Source organism: Engraulis encrasicolus, chromosome 12 (assembly GCF_034702125.1).
Source record: "Engraulis encrasicolus isolate BLACKSEA-1 chromosome 12, IST_EnEncr_1.0, whole genome shotgun sequence".
NCBI lineage: Eukaryota > Metazoa > Chordata > Actinopteri > Clupeiformes > Engraulidae > Engraulis > Engraulis encrasicolus.
The window spans coordinates 34,041,921-34,069,420 of NC_085868.1; the positions used below are offsets into that span (position 1 = coordinate 34,041,921).

At 43.2% G+C, this 27,500-nt stretch overlaps 3 protein-coding genes across 7 annotated transcripts in view; 1 reads left to right on the forward strand and 2 right to left on the reverse strand.

Annotated features, from left to right (window-relative positions):
• The window catches only part of LOC134459698 (interferon-induced helicase C domain-containing protein 1-like), a 17,395-nt gene extending 16,220 nt beyond the window's left edge, over window positions 1–1,175 (reverse strand). For 2 of the 3 annotated variants that reach the window (XM_063212088.1, XM_063212087.1), the window contains exons 1-2: window positions 630–1,174; window positions 75–234 (exon numbers count right to left, since the gene is read on the reverse strand). In XM_063212088.1, the coding sequence (XP_063068158.1) occupies window positions 75–234; window positions 630–1,094 (625 nt within the window). In that variant the 5' untranslated portion in view covers window positions 1,095–1,174. Of the gene's footprint in view, window positions 1–74; window positions 235–629 lie in introns of all 3 variants that reach the window. The other variant, XR_010036859.1, reaches the window with a different exon arrangement.
• The window catches only part of LOC134459701 (mitogen-activated protein kinase kinase kinase 20-like), a 319,662-nt gene that overhangs the window by 260,834 nt on the left and 31,328 nt on the right, over window positions 1–27,500 (reverse strand). For 2 of the 3 annotated variants that reach the window (XM_063212093.1, XM_063212092.1), the window contains exon 12: window positions 23,962–27,500. This exon is cut by the window's right edge and continues 789 nt beyond it. The exons of the other annotated variant lie outside the window; for it this stretch is intronic. The gene's annotated coding sequence lies outside the window, so the exon portion shown is untranslated. Of the gene's footprint in view, window positions 1–23,961 lie in introns of those variants that run through there. 3 annotated transcript variants of the gene reach the window in all.
• Window positions 3,434–23,253, forward strand: LOC134459699 (grancalcin-like). Its single transcript, XM_063212090.1, has 8 exons — window positions 3,434–3,598; window positions 5,371–5,565; window positions 6,324–6,393; window positions 7,388–7,431; window positions 17,706–17,853; window positions 20,659–20,772; window positions 21,287–21,345; window positions 21,820–23,253. The coding sequence occupies exons 1-8, from the start codon at window positions 3,575–3,577 to the stop codon at window positions 21,844–21,846; spliced, it is 681 nt and encodes a 226-aa protein (XP_063068160.1). The 5' UTR covers window positions 3,434–3,574; the 3' UTR covers window positions 21,847–23,253.

Below are 27,500 nucleotides of genomic sequence, written 5' to 3' on the forward strand. Positions count from 1 at the left end.
CACACACACACACACACACACAGACACACAGACACACAGACACAGACACACACACACATAAATGGTGTCTGTACCGTTCTTCGCTCCAGTGAGTTCCTCCACCAGATCCGGGTGCTCTGTCTGCCTCAGCACCTCCAGGAAGATGGAGAACCAGCCAGGAGGCTTCATCACGATCCTGTCAAGTAGAATGCGGGCCCCTGCCTTAGAACCATGGCAACTTGTTGCAGCCAGGATCTGTAGTAGTACCACACATCAGAATGGACAGCACAGTTCAGACACACATAGACACACACACGCATGCACACGCGAGAGCCTGCGCGCGCACGCGCACGCACACACACACACACACACACACACACACACACACACACACACACACACACACACACACACACACACACACACACACACACACACACACACACACACACTAAAGGATTTTACAGTTCAGTTTTGGAGAGTGGATGCACGTCACAACATTGTTTACAAAGTTACAAACTATTTGACGGCTTCCACGGTTTTTCATAACCCACAGTCTTCAAGAACTTCAGTGATCCACAATATTTTCATTCAGATTATTTAGACTAGGTCTATTTTATTTACTTCCCGTTCAGAGACAGTCAACTCACGTTCTGCTTGTCGTCTTCGGAGACCAAATTCTTGGCGTAGCATCCCTCGCACACGTCGGTGGTCTTCATCTTCAGAAGGCTCGGGCTCAGAATCATGATCAGCTGGACGCAGTAGTCGTTTTCCGCCTGGAGCGACGGAGTCGGCAGCGTGTCGGTGTCCACTATCAGCGCCGCGTAAGTGCATCCCGCAGACGAGAGTGCATCTATGAACTCCCTCGACCACCCCGGTGGACGGGGTCCCTTCACGATGGTGTCAATTAGGGCATTGACGGCATCTGAGTTGCCTTCATTTCTCGCCTTGGTCATAATCCGTTCCTTTTGATCTCTCGGTATGAACGTGATGTGATCCAAAACAGGTTCAATGCGAATAAGCAGCCGTAGGTTGTTGCGAAAACATTCGCCAATCATCCAAATGAGGTGGTCGTCAGTGTCAACAGTCATGTTTAAATCCTTGTTTTGTCTCATCTGGAAGAAGTTGTCCTGAAGAAAAAGGTCGACTCCTGCTGCGGTCTGTCCCCGACTGGTTTATATACATGCACGGTTGTTGCACTAGATTGCACAATGCTTTGTAGGCCTACACTGTAAATGGTCTGCTTTCGGTTTCCATTCCTCAGCTTTCGAAACGTGTTTGCAATAGGTTTGATGCTGGTTTAAATTGGTTCAAATTTCAAGTGCGGGAAAAGTCCCCACGCTGCCAAGTCCTACATTAGTTTGTTGATATATGAGCAAGGCTGGTTGTGCCAGGGAACTGCGTGCCATACGCCTACGCCAGACTGAAGTTGCCACTGCAGGTTAAAATTAGAAATGCATGGACAATAGCATATGATAGGCCTAGAGAGTTTAGATAGCTTGCATGAAGTTTTCAAATGGCATGTAGGCTCAGGCTTTGTGTTTTTTTTTTTTTTTAAGTCATGCTTCTAACTCAACAAAACGAAATATACAGCTCCAGGCCTTTTTATTAGAATACCATGAAAAAGTTGATTTATTTCCATAATTCCATCAATAACGTTAAACTGTCATGGATTGTAGATTCATGGCCCAGTTTTTTAACTATTCCAATCATTATTTTTTTTTCTTTTTATATACGTTGGCCTTCCAGCTAAAAAAAAACATGAATTGGGGAATTCGCATTATTAGAATATTGTTATAAAATCACATTTTTCTTCATCAAAATTCGGGTCACATTAAATCAGTTGAAATTTGGTACTTTCTACATAACATGCAATGGTCAATATTTGGTTAGGACATTCTCTGTCTTCATAATGGCCATGATGCGTTTAACATTGAAGTCAATGGCAAAAACAGTGCATGGGAGTTATGGAAGCCCAGATATCCTTGATGCTTTGCTGTCAGCTGTTCTTGTTTGTTGACCTGGTGCCCCACACTTCCCTCTTCAATATACCCGAAGATTTCCATGCCACGTTTTGGTGTTAACTCACCAGTTTAATTCTAACTCAACAGAAATTAAACCCCATTCATTTTCAATGGGGTTTCATTTCTGGTTATTTAGAATTAAACTGGTGAGTTAGCGCCAAAACGTGGCATGGAAATCTACAGGGTATATTGAAGAGTGAAGTGTGGGGTACCAGGTCAACAAACAAGAACAGCTGACAGCAAAGCATCAAGGATATCTGGGCTTCCATAACTCCCATGCACTGTTTTTGCCATTGACTTCAATGTTAAACGCATCATGGCCATTATGAAGACAGAGAATGTCCTAACCAAGTATTGACCATTGCATGTTATGTAGAAAGTACCAAATTTCAACTGATTTAATGTGACCCGAATTTTGATGAAGAAAAATGTGATTTTATAACAATATTCTAATAATGCGAATTCCCCAATTCATGGGTTTTTTGAGCTGGAAGGCCAAGGTATATAAAAAGAAAAAAAATGATTGGAATAGTTAAAAAACTGGGCCACGAATATACAATCCATGACAGTTTAACATTATTGATGGAATTATGGAAATAAATCAACTTTTTCATGGTATTCTAATAAAAAGGCCTGGAGCTGTAGTAGGCCAAGCTATAATATAAGGAACAAAAATATAAATAACAATGTACTTGATGTACATGTGTGTATTATCAGCTGCAGTTGGCACCTACATGTATGCCTGGTTTATAAGTTTAAGTTTACATTTCCAGTGCGCAAATACTGGACAACATACACGCACGCACACACAGTGCAACAGATGCGCTGTAACCACGAGTGATTGTATCTTGAAATCCATCTAAAGATGTTGTTTGTAATTTGATTCATACATAAATTGCCACTGACATTTCATTCGTTGGCATAGCAGGATGCCTAGGCTACTGGATGAAAAAGGGAGAATGGCTCAGACCCTTGTCATGTGCGCCTATCAAAGAATTGTGGAAAATACGAAAGATGCATATAATGGCTATGAACTATCTATTCTGGCAACAAATGCATTGATACAATACAATTCTATGAAGTATACAGTGTATACACAATAATGTTTTGTTTGTTAGGTCCTCGCCCATGCGCCATGAGAGTTGGAGCAGCCATTACGCATTGAAAAAAACAGTCTCCAAGATGACCACTTGGTGGCGTATGCCTACATCAGGGCGAGGGGCAGCAAGAGCAATTTCATTTGCTGTAAAAAGCTCTGCTGCGCGCTCACTCCTTATTAAAGGTAGATACATGACTAATTAAATAATTATGCCGATGACGGCCCAGAGAAGCTGTTATACCGCTTAGTGTACACAAGAAAAGCACAATCTTGTGATTGGCTGTCGGTACTAGCAATCTTCTGATCACAGTTTCCGCCTCTCAGCGAGTCTGTGACAGGCAGAGCACTGCCCATAGGACAGCAGAGAAGTAGGAAGTCGTTGACAAATAGTAACCGTGAGGTCGGCTGGCGTTATCTTCCCTCTCTCTAATCAGACTGCACATCAAATCGGATTTCAATTACCAGCGGATTGATGGCCTATCCATACGGCGGTGGTGTAAGTAATCCCGAATGTCTTAATTGCTTTACGGGCAATCCATGTAATCTTACATAATAGTTTGACCAGGAAGCGTAAACCACCCATTTTCCGCGATAGTCAAACTTTCTTTTACAGTGGCCGAGATTGCAATGAAGGTTTCGACAGAGAGACAAAGTGTGGAAGCAATTGTAGTAACGGTGATTGACTAGTTGATTCTGTGTTCTTTTTGAAGGCTAATCGGGAGTCCCCACTTCCTCACCACCACTCGTGCTTTCGGGGTGAGGCAGCGGAATGTCTGGTTGATTAGATTGGTGTGGGGGCGGGGCGTTGCGCAAAAGCTGTCCCCCCTTGTCTAGTGGACAGTACAGTCTGTCACTGTCAGCAGATAGGTCGCTTTTGGGCATTGTCTGTAGCCTACTAGGCATACTCAGTCAGGTAGGGTGAAGTGTGTCATGCTCCACGACAACTTTCACTTTAACTAGTGTCTGCCTGTAGTGTAGATGCTACACACACGCACACATTTTCTCCTACAAATGCACTTTGATTACCTGAAGCCTGTTATACTTTTATTGACCACAATGTTTTATTTACACATCATGTGGCAACATGGTTGTCAGCTGTGGTAACAACAGTAGTAGTAGCAGTATAATAGGATACTGTAGTAGTAGGCCTACTCCTCAGAAGATGTAGTAGTAGTAATAGGCTAATAATAATACATTTTATCTAAAAGAGCCTTTCAAAACACACAAGAACACTGTGCACAGAGAAGCAATGATAAAACAAGACATACAATTGAAAAACAAACAAAAAATAATAATAAAGTAAAAAGTAAAAGTCATAAAGACTTAACTGAAACAGTAGTAATAGTAGTAAGTAATAGTCTTTATTGTAGTGTATGGCAAGACCCGAGTAGATAAACTTAAAGGTCACGACAGATTATTTATTAATATTAGACCTACCATCTCGATGTTGTCTGTATTGAAGAAAAATGGGATTGTGAATGCTTGTTGTGGGACTCACAGCGGACAACCAACTCGACACCCCCCAATCCCTACTTTGTTGCTGAGGGTAGGCCTACCCCTTGGCATCGTACCATCCCCACACACTCCCCAGGGGTGCCTGTTGGGCAGTCACTGCTCAGATATACAATGGCTTTTGACAGTACACTGTGTGATCAACTTGGAAGAGAATAACTCACTTTTGTTTTTATTTATTATGATGTTTTTTGCTCTATTTTTAACCTTATTTATGATCCTTTATCCTCTATGATCCTCTATGATCCTTGCACTTTTTGGTTTGTCCTGTGTTATCTGTTGTCTGTATGTTGTTGACTTGCACATCTAATTGCCCCTTTTGGGGACAATAACATTGAAACTTGCGTAACGCTTTACAATAACGTCCTATTCACAGCTTTATAAACACTTTATAAGTAATCAACAAAATGATTACAAATGTTTATAAATGGGCAAGAAATACTATGCTAACACAGCAGACACAGCCCAGTCACAGCGGTCCTGGAAGTTTCTCCTCCAAAGACCGGAGGACATGAAACCACATAAAACTCACACAGTAGGAGTTGATTCCCACTCCACTGTGCAGTCATAGTTTGGTTATTACTCATTTACAAACATTTGTAAATGCTTTGTTAATGTTAATAGTTATTCAATGTTAATAAAGTGTTTATAAAGCTGTGAATAGGACGTTATTGTAAAGTGTTACCGAAACTTGAACTTGATTCCTCACTAATTGCCTAAATCCTCTGCCATCTCCCCTTTCTTTCCTTCCCGCAGTATGGCGCCCCCATGCCAGGCATGCCCCCTCAGCACGGCATGCCACACCACCAGGGGATGCCCGGGATGCCCATGGGCGGTGCCCCCCCAGGAGCCTACCCCCAGGCCCAGGCCATGGCTTACCCTGGCACCTACGGACCCCCGCCTCCTGCCACCGACCCCATGTGGGGGTACTTCACAGGCATCGCCGGCCAGGTGTGTGTGTGTGTGTGTGTGTGTGTGTGTGTGTGTGTGTGTGTGTGTGTGTGTGTGTGTGTGTGTTTGTGTGTGTGTGCGTGTGTGTGTGTGTGTGTGTGTGTGTGTGTGTGTGTGTGTGAGCGTGCACTGTTTCAGAATCATTAAAAGTTGTGAATAGCAGACCTTCAGCCCAATGTCACATTAGAAAACAGGGAGAAGTTTGAATTTACATTACATTCCTATTCCACACTCCTTATGGTGCATTAGCATTAACAAAGAACAAAAAACAAGGACCAATACCTTATCAATAAAACACTTTTAAATGTCTTTTAAAGTTATACAAATGTCATTAGTAGAATGTGTACCCCAAACATGTTTCTCCCAAAAGCAAGGATCAAGGCTTAATAACAAATGACAAAATGATGACAACATTTTAAAATTTACTATTGTCAGAATGTTTTATTCATAAAATAACTGCCAACCATGTGATCTGATCAGTAATATGCAAAGCTTTAAATCAATAGCTGAGTTTAAAAGGTAATATCCGCAGAGTGTTTTATCTCTGTGACTGATGTGGTCTACCTGTTCCCTGTATACGTAAATACAGTAGATTTTAAAATGTAGAATGAATTCAGGTTAATTGGGCCCCTTTTTTTGCATATTAGTAAATGGAAAAAATGGCCCCATTTACCTGAATTCACCCTAATATCAGCAGAATGCTGTATTTATAATCTAAGATAATGTGACTGATGTGGTCTACCTGTTCCCTGTCTCAGGACGGAGAGGTAGACGCAGAGGAACTGCAGAGGTGCCTGACACAGAGCGGCTTCAGTGGAACGTACACACGTAAGTGTGTGTGTGTGTGTGTGTGTGTGTGTGTGTGTGTGTGTGTGTGTGTGTGTGTGTGTGTGTGTGTGTGTGTGTGTGTGTGTGTGTGTGTGTGTGTGTGTGTGTGTGTGTGTGTGTGTGTGTCCAAGATTTGTTAAAATACATTTTCAAGATTTATTCTCTGAATTTTACACAATATTTTTATTAATTGTTTTTGTTTTTATTAATATTTGTATTATTGTGTGTGTGTGTGTGTGTGTGTGTGTGTGTGTGTGTGTGTGTGTGTGTGTGTATGTGTGTGTGTGTGTGTGTGTGTTAATGTGTGTTTGTTTGTGTGTGGGGGTCACTGACATTATTTTAGTAGTAGATCTCAGGGGGGTGCAACCTTAGCTAATGCCACTATTGTGTGGGTTATATATACAGTATATGTAACTGGATTATCTAAGAATCATATGCATTGCTTGTACATCAATTACCATTAATTGATTTAGGGCCATCAGCTGTGATAGTACCACCTGACGTATGCTACCAAAAAAAAAGTTGATAACTCATGTGCGTTGGTTCATCTGTCTGTGTGTATTGGTTACGCAAAACCAGGCCTTTACTGTATGTTGCATGTAAACCTGCCATTTGACTACACAAAACACACAAACAGAAGTAACTGCACAAATACACACACGCAAAACAGTTTCCGACCGACTTAAAAAAAAAACGACATCTGACTGAACTTAATTGTCGAAGACCTGCATGTGACTAACAAGAGTGCATACGTAGAACATTAGTAAGAGGTTGAAAGGTAAACCTTTGTGTGTGTGTGGAAAAACCTATTCATATATCTCCATGCTGTCATCATTGAACACACAGTAGTTTGTGACGTCATCGCGGGTGTGACTTCACCACCCTCACCTGTCTCATTCAATGCCTTTGTTTCTTGTTTCTCTTTCTCTCTCTCTCTCTCTCTCTCTCTCTCTCTCTCTCTCTCTCTCTCTCCCTCCACCTCTCCCCACCACAGCCTTCAGCTTGGAGACCTGCCGAATCATGATTGCTATGCTGGACGTATCCTTCCGTCATTGCGCCCACTGTGACTGTACCTGTAGCTGATTGGTAATGTTTTGTCTGAATATTCTCAGTCACTGAGGTACTTGTCTGTTATACAAAATAGTTTGCTTGTAAGGAATGGGACTTCTTTTTTTCTTTTTAGTTATATATGTGTTTTTTTTGCTCTCATTCAGGTAGGACATTGACGAAGGGAGACAGGACAGTATTGGGTGAGAGAGAAATGGGGAGGAGATGGGAAATGACCCAGGTTGTAGTTTTCGGAGTGAGGAGTCCACACCCTTAAAATCCTTTGAGAGCCATGAAATAAATGAACAAACAAACAAACAAACAAACAACAAAAAAGTACAAGCGGATTCCAAAAAAGTTGGGACACTTGGTAATTTGTGAATAAAATCAAAATGCTGGCATTTTCAAAACATTCAATCCATTCATAAGATGCACAATGGCACAAGGTCAACATAGGAACAGTTAAAATGAGGCAAAAGCATTGTTTTGAGGGAAATATGTGGTCATTTAAAATTTGACCCATGCAACAAATCTCAAAAAAGTTGGGACAGGGCCAAAAAAATGTTGTAATAGTTGGATAATTCTAAAAATAACACAAGGAGGAATATTTTGAAAGGAACTATATTGACTGCCAACATGAATGCACAAATAAAATACCATCACAGAGAGGCTGTGGCACTCAGTAGCGAAGATTTTGAGGGACTAATTACTGATCTATTACACAGAAAGACTGAATTATCAAAATAGCAGGCACATAAGGCTTATTTCTGTAATGTAGAGTTCTGTGAAATCATTGCACGAGTTATGAGATCATGACATACCCATCAGCAATAAACAAACTATGACACTCCAACAATGATAGCTGTTGAAGAAATGACCATAAACACAACACTTGATTAAGGCACATGATGCAGACATTAAACAGTGTTGCAAGTGGCAAAGCTCATTCTAGATGGACCTAGGAGACACATGAAACTGTCCTCTGATTACAGAATGGAAAATATTTCATTCTTTTTTAAAATGATGGAGTCATGCACTCTCCAGGTTATGAAGAAAATGAATACTTCAGCTTGATTTAGTGGTCAGTCTGAAAGACAGCATATATGATGGTAAAGGGGTGCATAGATGCCTTGGTTATGGTCTTCTTACTCATGTAGAGCATTAAAATGAGGGCTGAATTATATATTCAGACTTAAAACAGCATACATGGCTACCAAGGCATTATATTTTGGAGCACAGCCTTTAGCTATTGCCCCATAATGATGGCAAATGTCAATCTCTACTATGTTCCAACAGTGTGGCTCCATCATAAGAGTAAACAGGTGACAAAATTGTTTTCTTGTTGTGAGGACATGCCACATATTAAGCATAACAAGAAGGTAAACAAGTCGAAGAACACATATATCAGTTGAGCTGCTGAGATCATGTCTCGCACCTCAAAATATCTATTTTAAAAAAAAAAAAATCATGCCATCAGTCAAAGTATTTAAATGTTAAGTCTCCTCCCTTGTGTTGTGTTTAGTCTTATCCAACATAAAAAGCATTTTACTGGCCCTGTCCCAACTTTTTGGGAATTTGTTGCGAGGGTGAAATTTTAAATGATCACATTATTACCCCCAAAAAAATATTCTGCTTGGCTTTAACAACTGACATGTTGTCTGTACACAATGCTCTACCTTATTAACATATTGAATGTTTTGAAAATGCCAGCATTTTGATTTTATTCACAAAATACCAAGTGTCCCAACTTTTTTGGAATCCGCTTTGTATTTTAAGTGTGCAGACTCCTCACTCTGAGAGTTACAGTCAGCCTTTATCCTGTATCTTTACCTGTGATGTGCACAATCTTCACCATCAACTAATTGTACCCAGGCTGCATTCGAACCTGGTTCCCCATGGGCAGTGTTGCCCATTGGTCAAGTGCGTTGGCGTACTGCTCCAAAGTAGCCTGATAAACCAGCCTAAATGGATTTTGCCGTCCAGCAGTTGGCGCTGGTTTTCCAGGCTAGCTCCAAAGCACCCCCATGAACTGGACTTGAAGACATTCCGTCATTGTCAAAACGTCTTCAGCTCTGTTCTGTCAGGCGAAACTAGGCAATTGTATTTAGAAATCTCAGGTGAATCTGCAAAAGCATGATTTAGCTGCAAAACCTCCAGTTGAGTGACACACACACACACGCTCACATACATGCTCACACACACACACACACACACACACACACACACACACACACACACACACACACACACACACACACACACACACACACACACACACACACACACACTCTCTCTCTCTCTCCCCCTCTCTCTCTCTCTCTCTCTCTCTCTCTCTCTCTCTCTCTCTCTCTCTCTCTCTCTCACTCTCTCTCTCTCTCTCTCTGATTCCTTTTGAAGTGGTAGCTGATGATTGACTCATTGCAGCCTTTGTGTGTGGGATGCTCTGTGGTTTCCTTCACTCTCAACTCGAAATATGAAAGTGAGTGGCCTTAGTTCCGTCTTGCAGTGGCAATGCACTCATAGTAGTCAAGTAGGATGCAATTTGTAGAGGGGACTTCCTCCTCCTCACAAACTTGTGTTGCAATAGATTGAAATACGCAGCCCCATAACGCACGCCTACCATCTGAGGCACGCTGTAATAGACATTAAAAGGTTAATTACCGTAGTACTACTCTTGTAGAGGGTTACTTGTGCACAATCCCTGGTGCTGAACAAAAATATTACGTATTATTTTGAAAAAAGGTTTGCACACCCCTTTTGGATTTTTTCTTCTTTAAGTTATTTTTTCTTCTCTTTATTCATTCATTCATTACCATAGTATTACTCTACCATGACACAACACAGGGCATTTAGTAATGCACTATGACTCAGTCATTACCATCCTGGTAACAACAAATGTGTAATGCCGTGTTTTAACGGGTTAACATGCTGACGTGTGTCCATTACCACTAGTATATTGTGGCATATCAGCATGGCTTTTCATGATTTGTCTGCTTGATTGTATGTGGGGTGGGTGAATATGATGAGGACATTGCTCTCTTCAACATGGCTGTTTCTCCGGGCGGTTCGTGACTTTTAAAAATATCAGTGTTTCCAGCAGAAATGTTGTTAGTCAAGGTGGTGGCGTGTTGGCAGGTATCAAACACAGGACTGTTATCATGGGAAAGGTGGTATGCAAATCTCAAATGAAAGACAATATTAAAACCCTAAAAGTACACATTTTTAATGAAGAAACTTTAGAAAGTACATTCACAACACAACATCTTTTTGTCTTTTCAGTGGACTTGGTCAAGGTGTGAGGTGTTTGTTGTCAAGGTGGCTGCCTAGAGCAGGGTTCCCAACCTTTTCCAATTTGGGGCCCACTCGAAATTGTCACAAATGTTTGGGCCCACCTCTGACCCGATTACGAATAAAACTCAAATAAATCAACAGCAGCACACACCAAAATGTGATTATAATTTTTAGAAAATTATTTCAAGGCCCACTTGGAATACCTTCAGGGCCCACCAGTGGGCCCCAGCCCATAGTTTGAAAATCACTCAACTAGAGGAAGCCTTGGGCATGTAGAGCAGGGGTGGAGAACTTATAGCAGTGTACACACACATTACTAGCTTCTCGCTTGCTCGCCTACTCGCCAATCTTTCATGGAACGTTCGCGAAAGTTCCCGGGGCTTTAACTGCCAATGTACAGGCGAGAAGAACCGAACTCTGCTTTCCGATTGGTTACTCGCTTACTCGACTCGCTCGAAGTTAAAATATTTTCAACTCGGGATCCGCCCACATCGCATCACTTGTACAGTACTCGCCTACTCGCCTGCTCGTCTCGTGGGAACACATTGACATTCTATTGACTTCACTCGCTGAACGAGTAACTAGCAGCGACGTGTGTGTACGGCCCTTATGTCTCGAGGCCCGTTTATGGCCCTTGAGGCCTTCTTATCCGGCCCTGACATACTTTTAATGTTATGCAGCTTCACATGTTTTGTAAAGAAATGTTAGAGTTATAGTATTTTCTGAGGACCCAGTGAAAGTGTGGTCTGTTGTAAAGATGGCCGACTTCAACGTAGGCCTAAAGTGCAGGGGGGAAATCTTGGTTTGTGTTCATAGTGCGCCCCTCGGAGGACTTAAGAAAATTTGAAGTGGCCCCTTGAATGGAAAAGTTTTCCCACCCCTGATGTGAGAATCAGCTGCTGTTGATGGGGTATTTTCTGTACGTTAGCTTTACAGTGCAGTGCCTTCATTGCAACACTTCGTTTGTTAATCGGTTCACGGTAGGCCTACCTCTCACATGCTTTCACTTTGGCTTAACTCAATGCAACTACTAGAAAGGAAGTAATGTAGGTCTCTCACCTCTGACTTTCACTTGCGTGCTAATTGTCTGAATTCTTTGGAAATCCGTGGTGACAGTGTGTGGTGTGCGAAGAGCAGTGCTCTCATATTTCCTGGCCATCAAACACCCTCACAGCTCATTCATACTGCAAGCACGGGGCCTAGGCAAAAACGTTTCTGTACGAATCCGTGCTCAAAATACTTAGAAAACATGGAAACAGAGTATTCCCTTCACACCAAAGTGATACGTAAGGATGGGAGCTTGGACAAGTGCATGTTGCAACTTGAAGATTGAGCTCTTTTCTGCGCAGGCATGAGCGTGTTCTGAGCGGGTGCCCATTAATGTAGGGGCCTATGGGCTGGGATGGCATGCTGATTTCCGCTGATATAGACCGTGCATGCAGACCGTCCAGTGTGAAAAAGACAACTGAGCAGCCTGTGAACCTCTCTCTCGCTCGCTCGCTCTGCCCCAGTCCCCCCACCAGGGAAGCCGACAAGGGGGGGGGCTCCAGAATTGGAGAGAGGGGGCCCAGAATTGGATCCTCATTACATTGTATTGATTGGGTTTTGGGCCCTTTCAGATGTTTTTGTCCTGGGCCCAGCCAAAGCTGTCAGCGGCCCTGCCCCCCACACACGATCCTTGTGCTGTATACTCATGAACGGCGTGACGTTTTCCATGTGCGTTACGCCCATTTGTGGGGGAAAACAACCCATGCAAGTCAATTGGTGATGTTGGGGTTTAATAAACGAAAGATACGGACCTGTAGACTAGCGTTGTTCACGCGCAACATGCCGAAAACGTGTTGTGTTGCCGGCTGTTCAAATAATATAGCCAAATAGCCGTGGCTGAAGCATGGAATGTGTTCATTTAGGCCAGCCGATGTAGCTTGTAAGTTGATGAGACATTCGGTTTGTTTTCACCCATAAAGGGGCTTAACGCAAATTTAAGAGCAAAGTACCCGGATGGCCGTTCATGAGTATGTCAGGCCTGCTCTGAAGTGGCACATGCAATGCTGCAGGAAGTAGTAGCTTAGCAGCAGCAGCAGCAGCAGTCGAAGTAGTAGTAGCAGATCTAGTAGTTGCAATAGCAGTAGTAATATCTAAGAATAGTAGTAGTAGTAGTAGTAGTCCTAACAGTATTTGTAATATTTTAAAGTGATACCACACTATCTCTGGAAGTAACCTAACATTACACCTGCGTTGGTAACTGATTCAGGTTCAGTTTGTTGGACCAGGAACTTCTCTCATAATTGTGGTTTGTCTGAGGGCAGACCAAACAATAGAATACAATATTTTATTCTTCTGCTCAATGTTCATCTTTTATAACTTCTCCAATAGTTTTGTTTTGTTTGGGTTTGTTGTTGCCATGCACGGTTGCTAGAGTCGAATAGAGCAGAACTGCTAATGTGTGTTGTTTGTGGCTTTGTGTCATAGTGCTTTAGGATCCTGTGCCACTGTTGTGGGTTTTGATACGTGCAGCTCAGGCAGCCACAAAGGAGACACTGTGGTCAAGGGCAGAGCACAAGTTGTCACTTAAAAAACAAGCAAACATTGCAAGGGCACTCAGACCTCTGGGAAAGCAGTTAAACATATCACTGGAAACGACTAGTTTTAGTCAGTTTTAAGTTACCCATTGCTTTTTTAATACAGTTTTTGGACCATTTTGCCTTTATTGACTAGACAGTTTGAGAGGAGACAGGAAAGTAACTGGAGTGAGAGACAGGGGAGGACTGAAACAGCCTTGGACTGTTGAAGTAACGGCTGGGGCAGAAATGTTACCATTTGCAAAGATGTATCATTTGCAAAGACTGATCAATGGTAAGTCAACCTAGCCAGGCCACCCAAAATGTTTGGTTTAAACTTCGGCACAGCCTTTTCTTGCCTTACAATGTAGCAAACCGAGGGAAGCTTGTTAACCTGACCGTTTGGGAAACATTATTAGTTATCTTCTTGGTCAGACCAACATCTCGGTATGAGATTTGAAAGTCAATGATAATCAGACAAATGTCATCGAGATCTTCTCTGTTAATCACAATAAATCAAACCAACACACCGATGAAGCTGACCTAGGCGGGGGGAAAGATTATTTCATACTGTGGCCTCGGGCGGCCATGGCCAAATGGTTAGACAGGTGGACTTAGGATCAGAGGGTTGCACTCCCACCCTGGCCTCACCCTATGCCTCCATAAATGACTGAAGTGCCCTTGAGCAAGGCATCCAACCCCCACATTGCTCCAGGGACTGGGACCAATACCCTGCAAATAACTGTAAGTCTCTTTGGATGAAAGTATCAGCTAAGTGTTAGGGAGTTAGTCAAGTCAAGTCAAGTAGGTTTTATTGTCAATTTCTTTACATGCAATGGTCATACAAAGAATTTGAAATTACATTTCTTGCTTTCCCATACAGACATAGACTAATCTAGGTAAGGACATAGACAGTATAGACATAGACAGTACTTATACATGGACTTAAGACAGTATGGACATAGACAGTGCTCATACAGACATTTAAAGTGCAAGACTGGACAACAGAAGACTTGTAGAGGACATACATTAAGAGGTAATTGTTGTGCTTTGTGCTTTTCCTAAAAAGTCCTTTATAGCGTTCTGACATAGTAATAGTAGCATTTTGAAGAAAAATAAATATTAAAAATGTCTGTCAAGTACACCAGCAGCAGTGTGTGTGTGTGTGTGTGTGTGTGTGTGTGTGTGTGTGTGTGTGTGTGTGTGTGTGTGTGTGTGTGTGTGTGTGTGTGTGTGTGTGTGTGTGTGTGTGTGTGTGTGTGTGTGTTTAGTGCAGGTAGAAGGTGCGGTGTGCGTCTGTGTGTGTGTTCGTGTGTGTGTTCGTGTTCGTATGTGTGTGTGTGTGTGTGTCAGTGTGTGTATGTTTGGGTTTAGTGCAGAAAGTGCAGTGTGCTTGTGTGTGTGTGTGTGTGTGTGTGTGTGTGTGTGTGTGTGTGTGTGTGTGTGTGTGTGTGTGTGTGTGTGTGTGTGTGTGTGTGTGTGTGTGTGTGTGTGCGCATGTTTTGAGTTAGTGCAGGTTGAAAGTTCAGTCACAAAATAGTAGTGCAGGTGGAATGTTCAGGTCGCAGATATGGTGGTGGGGGATGAGGGGGGGGGGGGGGGGGGTTTGTCAGTGGCCTTGCTGGCTGGAGGCTGACAGTGGAGGGAGAGTGGGTTGAGTGTTCAGTATCTTGATCGCTTGGTGCATTGTGCTGCTCGCCAGCCTGGTGGTACGGGAACAGAGGCGCCTGTACCTCTTTCCAGAGGGCAGGAGGCTGAACAGTTTGTGTGCAGGGTGGCTTGTGTCTTTGATGATCATCAGTGCTTTCCGGGTGAGGCGTGTGGTGTAAATGTCCAGCAGGGAGGGGAGTGGTACTCCAATGATCTTCTTCGCTGTGTTCACAACACGCTGGAGTGTCTTCCTGTTTTTCTCCGTGCAGCTTCCTCCCCACACTGTGATGCAGTTGGACACGACGCTCTCTATGGTTCCTCTGTAGAATGTTGTCATGATGGAGGGTGTATCACTTGCCTTCTTTAGTTTGCGCAGGAAGTAGAGACGCTGATGGGCCTTCGCCAGTGATGTAGTGTTGGTGGTCCAAGAGAGGTCGTCGCTGATGTGCACTCCAAGGTACTTGGTGCTGTTCACTCTCTCCACAGCATCGCCGTCGATGGTCAGTGGTGGCAGTTGTTTTTGGACCCTTTGAAAGTTGACAACAATCTCCTTGGTCTTGTTGACATTCAGCAGGAGGTTGTTGTCTTTGCACCATCTGGCCAGCAGGTCTACTTCTTCTCTGTAGTGCGTCTCATCGCCCTTGGTGATGAGGCCCACCAGTGTTGTATCATCCGCAAACTTCACTAGATGGTTAGTGCTGTGGGTCGTTGTGCAGTCGTGTGTCAACAGCAGGGGGCTGAGAACACAACCTTGCGGAGCCCCCGTGCTCAGGGTCAGGGTGCTTGATGTGTTATTCCCTACCCGTACTGCTTGTGGTCTTTGCATCAGGAAGTCCAGCAGCCAGTTGCAGGAGGGAGTTAGGGAGTTGGTCTTTCAATCTGGGGGTTGTAGGTTCGAATCTCACCTGACCTTTCCCTACACCTGCATCCATGGCTGAAGTGCCCTTGAGCAAGGCACCTAAACCCTACATTGCTCCAGGGACTGTAACCAGTACCCTGAAAAAATGTAAATGTAAGTCGCTCTGTATAAAAGCGTCAGCTAAATGCAATGTAATGTAAAAAAGAAAAAGAAAAAGTGTAATGGGTAACGCTTTACTTTACGGGACAGTTACCATACGTAATATAATGTAATGCAAAGGGATGTAGTTATCGTTGGCTCCAAGTCATTTGGATGCACTTTTGTTCAGGGTGTGAATGGCCTCCATTGGGCTCTCTTGCATCTGCTGAGCTGTGACTCAAGCAAATGATAAAAGTATGTAGCTATGGAAATGACTACCGGTAGTTTGTAAGCAGATGGACATATTTTTGCTTGGAACTTTTTGGAAGGTATTGGGCTGTACGGGTGGGTGGTGTTCTCTCTCTCTCTCTCTCTCTCTCTCTCTCTCTCTCTCTCTCTCTCTCTCTCTCTCTCTCTCTGACACTGGGATTAGCCAGATGAGCAAGACTGCACATGTTCTTCACACAGAACAGGCACAGGCAATATCATCTGCTTCAGTGTTAATGTGAGTGAATGCATCAATGTGTAGTTTGTGATTGTGTGTGTGTGTATGAAAGTGAGAGTGTGTATGGGTATGTGCATAGAAAACCTACCTGCTGGTGCGTGTGTGCGTGCGTGCGTGCGTGCGTGCATGCGTGTGTAACAGGCGGCAAGTGCGATCTCTGATACCCTGCAGGCCTTCGTGTCCTTGGCCTGATTGATTTTCTTCCTCCCCTGTGAGTGGCTTTGGACTGAAGTGTCAGTCTAGTGTGAAGTGATATATGGGCATGTGGAGCAGTGGATGGTGCTTGTACCTTACCAAAAATGTGTATATTTACCAGATACTGAGAAATGCATACTGCAATAATATTACCAAAATTAGAATCTACCAGCTACTGACAATTACAAAGTAAAAAATATTACGGGTACCTTACCAGAATCTAGAATATTTACCAGTTACAGAAAAATATTAGCAAAATGAGAATCTTAATCAGGTAATTTACTGTTGTTTGGTCGGCGGACTTTCCACTTATTTGCCAGCGGCTGATTTAAGTTACAGGTAGTGTTGGAGTTTCCATCCAGGTTTCTGTGTGTGTGAATGTCAACCTAGTGTTAAGTGATTTATGGGCATGCGGAGCGGTGGATGGCACCGGTACCGGTGAAATATTACCAAAATGCACAGTGAAATATTAGTTACAGAGACCTTACCAAAATCTAAAATATTTACCAGCTACTGACCCATTGTATAATATTACCTAAATGGTCATCTTAACCAGCTGATTCACTGTTGTTTGGTCGATGGATTTTCCACTTATTTATCAGTGGCTGATTAATAGTTTCCATAAAGGTTTGTGTGTGTTTGAATGCCAGCCTTAGTGCGTGTGTTCATGTGTTTGTGTGTGTGTCAGCCTTAAACAAGGGTGTGTGTGTCTTTGTGTGTAACCATGGAAGTATGTGAAAACATTAATCACGGTCATATGTGTAATAATGTGTATTGTAAGCCTTAACCAAGTGTGTGTGTAGCGTGACATGACGGGTAAGATGGGTTTCAAGGAGTTTAAAGGGCGTGTGTGTGTGTGTGTGTGTATGTGTGTGTGTGTGTGTGTGTGTGTGTGTGTGTGTGTGTGTGTGTGTGTGTGTGTGTGTGTGTGTGTGTGTGTGTGTGTGTGTGTGTGTGTGTGTGTGTGTGTGTGTGTGTGTATATATGTGTATATATTTGTGTGTGTAAATGTGCGTGTGTTTGTAACCATGTGTGTATTGTAATCCTTAACCAAGCGTGTGTGTAGCGTGACATGACGGGTAAGATGGGTTTCGAGGAGTTTAAGGAGCTGTTCAGGGCCCTGCAGGGATGGAAGCAGAACTTCATGATGTTCGACCAGGACCGCAGCGGAACCGTGGAACCACACGAGATGTCACAAGCCATCACCTCCATGGGTGAGTTAGGGATGACACACACACACACACACACACACACACACACGCGCGCGCACACACACACACACACACACACACACACACACACACACACACACACACACACACACACACACACACACACACACACACACACACACACACACACACACACACACACACACACACACACAGGACCATAGCATGAGATGTCACATCCAGGGCTCTAAATTAACACACGCCAACCCGCCAAACACGGGTGAAAAATCATTTCGGCTAGTAGAAAAAAATACCTACACGCCTATTTGGCTAGTCGCGCCCGAGTATGGTAAAGTATGAACGGTAAACCGCTGCCATGACAAACGTTAGACGGCAAGATTTCCTACATTACCCATGGACACTAGCGTCACGACGTAGCCTCCCACCGTGGGCTTTCCAGTGCACCGAGTGGCAACTCCATGCCGTTGCGCGCGCCAGGATTGAAAACATTTCAGATGACCAGCCTTCTTTCAGCTACGCTCACACTATTCTGATAGGCATCTCTCCTCCTATGCTCCCGTCGCTTTCGCTACAACCTTTTTAACGTCACTACTGCTACTGCTACTGCTACTAGCATGAACCTTGCTGTAACAGGCTGCCTTTTTGAAGCTGCGAGGGCCTGACCGTTTCAATAACAGGACTAACGCAGATTATGCATAGAGCTACTTCTGTTCTGTATGTTTTGTGCGAGTGCTGAAAATGTGGCGGGGGTTAGAGCAAGGTGTTGCTCTGTGTTGGTGAATGCCTGTAGTAATTGTAACAGTAGTAGTAGTGACGTTAAAAAAGTGGTTGTGGAACGAAATTGCGACAAGGGCAGAGGAGGAGAGCTGACTGTCAGAGTAGTGTGAGCGTAGCTGTCAGTTGTCTTCTGAAATGTTCCGAGTCCTGGCGCGCGCAACTAAGTTGGAAAGCCCACGCCATCGGAAAGAAAAAGAATTAACAAAAAAGCAACCAACGACGAAGCTATGGAAGTAACAAATGAAGCGAAGATTCCCGTGATATGATTTACTTTTAGTTAAACATAGGCTTCTTGTCATTTTGTTGCGCATGGTAGAGAAGAGCTCCTCCTCTCTCCTCTCCTTTTCCTCTCATCTCTGCTCTTTATTTAGGGTGTGCGTATGTGAGGTTTTGTAGTGTTTGGCTGTGTTTGGTTACTGTATGTTAAGGTCTGTTATGTGAGTGGCTTGAGATGTGATTCACTGTTATCAGAGGAATTGAATAAAAACTAATGAAATTGATCAGGCCTAAGTAATGAAAGTAAAAAAATAATGCAGAAGTTAAAAAAAAAAAAATAGCATATAATATGCTTATTACATAGGCATAGTATGCAGGCCTATAGTGTAGGCCTATCTGTGTTGTAGATATAGTTGAACAAAATGACAATAATTAAAAAAAAAAAATTAGCCTAAAGCATAGTTTATTTTGGGGAGATAAAAAAAATGGCTGGTTGAACTTCTGTTTGGCTGGTAAGAAAAAATGTCCACTAGCCAAATTGGCTGGTGGTGGAAAAAGTTAATTTAGGACACGCTCCCTTTACCTGACAGGCTGATGCTTCAGCTTTGTTTTTTTCTGTTATCTCTGTTTATGGGTGTGTTTGTTATTGGGTTGGGTGTGTTAAGAATGTTTAGTACCTGTAGCATACTGCTTATCACAGGTTAAAGAGTGAGTCCTTGGGCTGTGTGTGTGTGTGCGTGTGTGTGTGTGTGTGTGTGTGTGTGTGTGCATGGGCGGGGTGGGGGGTGGTGGCGAGTGTGTTTATGCGTCTGCGTTTGAAAGACTTTTAAATGTGGGTAAATCATGGCAACGGCTTCCCACAAAATATTTGGACATCATGTTGATCATGTATTGTTTGTGGGTCATTTCACGTGAAATCAGACACTTTGGGACCCGACCGACATGGATTTTAATCGTACTTGGTGTGCCTTTTTAGTAGCGAGGTAGCACCCCAGAACTGCATTGGTTTGAATCTGACACTAACATTAAGGGAGAAACAGACTAGGAAAGGTTCAAATGTGAGGGTAGGACACTATGCATTCAGCCTTGATTATATCAGTCAGTGTTAGTCACAAAAAGCTGTCTGTGTTGTTGTTTGAAAGCTCTTTTCTGGCTCTACAAATTACACAATCAGCTTGGAATACACCAACCCTCAGAAAAGGAATTATGATAAATTGAAAAATTAAAAATTGAATATCTCTAAAACTCATATTTTAAAATGGCCAGTTCCTTATCTTAACGTATCCTGCAATGCCATGAACAACACCTGAAATTCTGGTGTTTGGTTCTTTATTCATTTCAGGCTGAATGTATAGTGTCCTACCCTCATTTGTAAACCTTCGCTAGTCTGTTTCTCCCTTAATATTCATGTCAGATTCAAACCAATGCATTTCTGGGGTGCTACCTTGCTACTAAAAAGGCACACCAAGTATGATTGAAATCCGGGTCCGTCGGGTCCCAAAGTGTCTGATTTTACGTGAAATGAACCCTGTGGAAAAAAGGTTCTTAAACTCCTTTGGATTTTTTTCTTCTTGAAGTTATTTATTTCTTTTTATTCATGAAAAAAAATCCAAAGGAGTGTGTGAACTTTTTTTCTTCAATACGTAATTTTTTTGTTCAGCACCTGGGATTGTGCACAAGCAACTCTCTACAACATCATTTATTCTTCTCATCCAAATAAAAACAAGTGATTTAACTCTTAATCTCTCTCTCTCTCTCTCTCTCTCTCTCTCTCTCTCTCTCTCTCTCTCTCTCTCTCTCTCTCTCTCTCTCTCTCTCCCTCTCTCTCTGTAGGCTACAGGATCAGCCCTCAGGCTCTGAATGGCATCATCAAGCGCTACAGTAAAGGAGGTCGCATCTACTTTGACGAGTATGTGGCCTGCTGTGTCAAACTCAGGGCACTGACAGGTAGGAGGAGTACTGATGAACACACACACACACATACACACACACACACACACACACACACACACACACAGGTAGGAGTACTGATGAACACACACACACACACACACAGAGATAGGAGGAGTAGATGAACACACACACACGCACACACACACACAGACACACACACACACACACACACACACACACACACGCATGCACACACACGCACACACAGGTAGGAGGAGTACTGATGAACACACACACACACACACACACACACACACACACACACACACACACACACACACACACACACACACACACACACACACACACACACACACACACACACACACACACAGGTAGGAGGAGTACTGATGAACACACACACACACACACACACACACACACACACACACACACACACACACACACACACACACACACACACACACACACACACACACACAGGTAGGAAAGTATCCATATATTGCATTGCCGATTCTAATTTTGAATGTTTGTTTGTTTGTTGCAGACAACTTCAGGAGAAGAGATACCATGAATCAGGGGTCTGTGATGTTCCAGTATGACGATGTAAGTCTGCCAAAAGAAAACAACAAATCCGTAACACTTTACTTGACACAGGTGTCATAAGCCTGTCATTACAGTGTCATAATAGTGCCATGGCACAGTCATAGATAAGTCATACACATTATGTCCATGTCATAAACATTTTATGACTGTTGGCCTTAAGACAATCTTGCCATAACCGAATGTCACTTAAGGCCAACAGTCTTAAAATGTTTATGATATGGACATAATGTTGATGACACATGCATAACTGTGCCATGACAGTATTATGACACTGTAATGACAGGCTTATGACACTGGCGTCAAGTAAAGTGTTACCAACAGAACAAACACACAGACCAGCAGATGGCAATAAGTAAAACATATTTGTGGTCTCATCTCAGCCACTAATGTCTTTCTTCCCCCTTCAATCTAAATATATTGTCGTCTGTCATCGTCCGTTTCCCTGTTTAAATATATCTTCTGTTTCTCCTGCAGTTCATCGTGTGCACCATGGCCTTATAAGGGATCTCCATCTACAACCTCCCCCCCAAGAAGAGGAAAGCATGATGGTGATGGAGATAAATGGAATCTAGAAAGAGGAGGGGCTAGGGAGGGATGGGAAGAGTTATAGAGTGAGTGGATGAGTGGAGAGGGAGTCGCAAGGACACATCCTTCAATCAAAGTTTTTACAGCAGCTAACTGAGTAACCTTATGAAGAGAGTTAGAGTATAGGAATTGAATGTACACTCGCAAGTGTCGCTTTTGTGAGCCCTCTAGGGGCCGGTGGCGGTAACTGCAGGCAACCTATTTTTTTTTGCCCACGTGTTGCATCATCACGGGGACCAGACAATGACCTGTGCCGTTAGCCTTAAAACCATATGGATCTTAACTAATCAATTAATGTCACTCAGTGCTGTGATAAGCACCAGCAAGTCCTTAACGCCAGTACTGATGCTTGAACAGAATGAAATGCTTTAATATAGGAAGCCATGTTTGAAAAGATTATGCTTAACGGTGGGTGTAGGTTGGCTGGCAGCTCTGTATAGCCCCGTTTATACTGCGGGCCATTGGCCCAGGAACTTAAGCCCAGGAACGTAGGCCCAGCCCCTGTACCAGTTTATACCGCCTGGGCTAGGCCAGAACTGGACCAAACCAAGAACTGTTGTCCAGGTAACAGACCCTACTCAACTGCCAGGGCCACCAGTTAGCCCTGGGCTTAAGTTCCCAGGCTTCAGTTCCTGGGCCTAAGTTCCTGGGCCAATGGCCCGCAGTATAAACGGGGCTATGTGGACCATGACATGATCGATCCGCTTCACCAAATGGGCCAATGCGTAATTATGCTAAATACTGTGTTTTGCTTGCATCAACTTTTTCATTTCAACAAGTATTCACACAACGCATGTCAAAGGTCCTGCCAGGGCAGTGTACTACAAAGGAGGTGGAGGAGGTGAACCTGGCTTAGTTAACCCACAAGTAGACGTAAATCTTGTCGTAGAAGAACCCAGGGCTTCATTCTCCTTACTACACAAATGCCAACAGACTCTAATTTTGTCATATTTAGGACTACAAGAATTACGATCACCATCTTTGTAGTTCTGGTATACCCCTTTGTATTACAGGACAGACTGAACTCCTTCTTCTTTGGTTGATTTTTATTCATGGTAATAGATAGATCTCTAGTCTACGAACACATTCAGACTTTGCTTTGAACAACTCAGTAACAAATGGGAAAGGGATGTTGTGCCAAAGGAATTGCACATTGACACACACACACACAAACCCTCTTATTTTTTTATATGGTTCTTCAATATATTTCATCATGTATGCACCTGTTTGTAACCACTCCAGTTTAATCGCCATAATCTGTACTGGGCATTTAGGAAACCATGCCAACGGCACGTGCCAATAAAACTTATATTTACTTCCTGTATTTTGTTGTTTGTCTTTTATTTACATCCCTTTTTATAACTTTTATAACTCGTAGGCCCTTAATGCACGCCGTACCTCCAGTGGCATGCTGTAATAGTCATTGAAAAGTGAACATAATACTATGACTTATTATATGGTGTGACGTCATCGGTCGAATGCTCCATTCATTTCAGTGGGGCTCCCCAACGTTCGCACGTCTGTTATTTTTCGATAACGGACGGGTTGGTCTATAACAGACCGCTGCCAATGGCAACAAGACTTTTCACTGCTAAAGCGACTTTTCAACAAGACTCTAATCAGCTGCTGTGAAAGACAACACCTGTTGTCCTGGCTACCTAGCTGTTGCCTAGCGGTGTTCCACAACGGCACTGTTTTGTTTTGCGCAGCAACATGAAAAACTATTTTAAACTTAACATTAAGTCGGGGTCTAAAGATTCTCTCTGTCGTGCTGCTATTCCACGGTAGCGACCTTCTCGCCAAACGTTAACCCTTACATAACACAGGGCATTCAGTAATGCACTACGATTTGGTCATTGACATTCTGGTAACAACAAATATAAAGCCGTGTCTTAACGGGTTAAGTGCTCAGTGGTTGCATTTCCCTATGCTAATTATGGTGTGTGTGTGTGTGTGTGTTGTCTGGTGTTGGTGGAGAGTGTATTTGGTGTAATTCTCCGTATTCCCAAGATCAAGAGCAGAGACTGGATGTTTACTTCACATTTCCTTTATTTGATTACAAAAAAAGAGGAAAACAGTCTTTACAAAAACAGCAAAAGAAATATAAGGTATAAGCGAGGGGGCTAGGGTGGGTGAGGCTGGGCAGATAAGCTCAGGCCAATGCAACCAGAGCCGTCTAATGAGAGAGTTGTGTCAACCGGGGACCAGGAAGTCGGTTCATGATGTGATTCGCGTAGATTAAAATATTTCTAAACCACAACCTTCTGTTCGCTGGAGACAAACGCAGAACTATTACATACCAAACAAAGATTAAATACAAACAAATTACTTTTATCTTTACCACATTTTCTGTGTTCAACGGCCACCTCGTAAAACTAAGTAACTAATTCTACTGGAACTAAAGTCAATGGGGATTTACATGTAAAAAACTCTGTGAGGCTCCATGAGAGCCACCATTGCTGTGGAAAGATTGGACCATAGAGGTCTATGGGAGTGACGTAACTCTCTTATCAGACGCTCTAAATGCAACTAATAGGGAACGAGAAAAGCATAGGCACAAGGGAACCTCGTCCAATAGGAAAAGAGATCAGCTCAAGCACATGACCAGCATAAAACCAATGAAAGACCAAATCAGTTGCTCAATTGGAAACAGAAAAGCCCAGACACATGGGCATCTTCAACAAAAAGGATCGTAGAAAAGCTAAAGCTCATCCCTTGCGGACAAAATGGTTGATGTCCCAAGTTTCGTTACATTGGGCATTGGGCAGTGTGTGTGTGGGGTCGGGGGACAAACTGAATTTTCACCAGCATTTGGCCAGTTTGCTGGTGTTCATTTAGAGCCCTGGTGGGGACCATGAATCCGGGAGGTATAGAAAAAAAGAGTCTTCAATTAAGAATACACACCTGCAAACAGTTTGAAAGTGATTGGCACTGCTCTTTATCATCCATTGTCATGGAGATGTATGATTTATCTAGCTTTGCACAATATACACTCTTTTGCATGTCCCCCTCAGAGCCTTAAGTTTCACACAACAACGCCCTCTGGCGCTGGAGTTGTGATTGCTTGGATGATAATCACACTATGGCTGAATGTCAATGGCTCCCCCTAAAGGCCTGGAATACAATTGCTTATTGCCTGAGAAGTGAATGAGTACACAGTACACAGCCAGCTATAACATGAACAGTCACTTGCTGTAGCATAATACACAAGAAACACGATGCAGCTAGTCTCTGATTGGTGCCATACATGTGCACATGACACAGTGGAGAAGGACAAGACAGGTATGGCAGCTGAAATGTGTATACTTGTGTATCATTAACAGAAGCTAGTGTGTTCCAGGCCTATGGAAAAATCCCTGAACCCCCTACAGACCAATCAGCATACAGCGATTTACCAGCCAAATATGAAAGGATTTGACAGTGTGTCATGAATAAAAGGGAATGGCACTTTGTGACAAACCAACAGCTGGCCAGAGGACACTACAACATCACAGGAAACGTACAGTCCATCCAAATCCATCAATCAATCCTTAGTTTGGTTGTTCAAGGTCACCCAATATTGTTTATGGTTAAAAAAACAACAAACCAACAGTAACACTCTGATTTGAACAGGAAGGCTGTGGATTGATTCACTCCGAACTTTTCCTTTTTATTTGATTTTATTTAAGCTTTATTTAACCAGGAAAATAAACCCGTTGAGATTTAAAAAACTTTTTTTACAAGGGTGTCCTGACCAAGTGGCGGCACGAGTTACAAAATTAAGCACAGTATTCCTTACTTTCAGACTGGGCTTAATGGTCATCTAATCCCGTGTTTCCCAACCTTTTGTCTCCTGCGTACCCCCTAAGCCATTTTGTCATATGATGAGTACCCCTCTCAGTCATGCTCTATAGCTCTATCCTCTATCCCAATATGACGGCACACCATATAGTTGTTGTTATTACATTTTTCCCACGTACCCCCTGAGGTGTGCTCGCGTACCCCTAGTGGTACACGTACCCCTGGTTGGGAGACACTGATCTAATCTGTTCTGTTGCATTCTGGGTAAAAAGCTGACACAATGGCAGAGCATCATGATTGCCAATGGCATTTCGTTGCAGAAATTGAATGACATGAAAACTGTCCAATGCTATTTGCAGAGTACAGTACACACACACACAGGAAGCTTCAGTAATGCTGAACGTTCTGTTGCGGCATTCAAAGAGGGGTTAGGGGAGGGAGGGAGAGGGGCATTAGAACATGAATAATGGGATCAGAACCCAGAACCACCTCAGCACAAACAACTGATCGGAACCCAAACAGCCGATCAGAACAAATTACACCCCAATACCCCGAGGTGACAATTCCGGACTCAGAAAGTTAAACACCCTCTTGAACAGAGTTGTATGAAGTAGAAGAAATACTCTTCCTGATGTAATTACAAAACTAATAGTATGATATTACATGGTTCAACTATATAATATCATACAACTACTGTTGTAATTACATGTCTACAGGTACTTCTGCTTCTACTTTATACAAACCTGCTCCTGAATTTTCCCTTCTAAAACAGGTAGCTTTCTTGAGTAGCTTATCTTTTTGCCTTCAGTGCTCATTACAATCATGTGATTCAGAAGACATTTGTGGCAGGGTTTCTATTGCCCGAATCCGTGATTGTCACTACTGCCAAAAGACCCAGTCCCAAACCCTAACCTGGCTCTTGCTAAATAAATGTGATTTCCACCTGGCTCTACCCGTACATAGTAAAGATTGTTTGGCTTCAAGCTCTTGCCAAACAAGGTCGGGAGAAGAGTGATCAAAATGATCACACAAATAATCAATACGAAGCAGATTCGACAATTAAAAAAATACATATGGATGCCGACGTGTGACCACCATTATTGACTGATACAACAGTTGCTTCACCTCTTTGACTATTTCACCTGTGAAAATCCCGCCCGTCCTCCAGATCAACAGCATACAGTACAGTATGCATGGAGCCAAGACAAGCTTTGCAGAACTAGAGATTATCTAGCGACAGCCAGGTTACCGCAGAAATACACCAGCGGCGATCTGAGCGAGTCGCGCGACGAAAGTAATTGACTTTGTATTGAATCGAGAGACAAAAGCGATTCTGGAGACTAGAGCGATTTGCGCGACGAGCGTGACAATTTGAAGTTGAAATCTTTTCAACTTGCTATGACGCGGTTCGGCGACAAGCCGCGACAGCCAATGACTGTATAGAGGTCAGTGACCACAGCCAATGGGAATGCTTGAATGCTTTGCCTTCTGCCTGTACGGACATACTCTAGTCTCCTCAATCTCTCGTATCGCTTGCTGCTACACTCTGTCGCTTGAATCGCGTCGCCGCTGGTGTATCTCTGCGGTTAGTCCCAACCAGCCCACAACTCCTACAGAATTCAACCCTTCCCAACAACTGCCCAATATGCCACCTCAAAACCCAAAGTCCCCATTCAACCCTTCTCATACACCTCCATGCCAATAACACCCCACCAAAACCCACCCCTGCATTCACTCCCAGCTCCTCTTCCTCAACTTCCCACCCAATCCTCAGAGGTGTCAAAGACCCA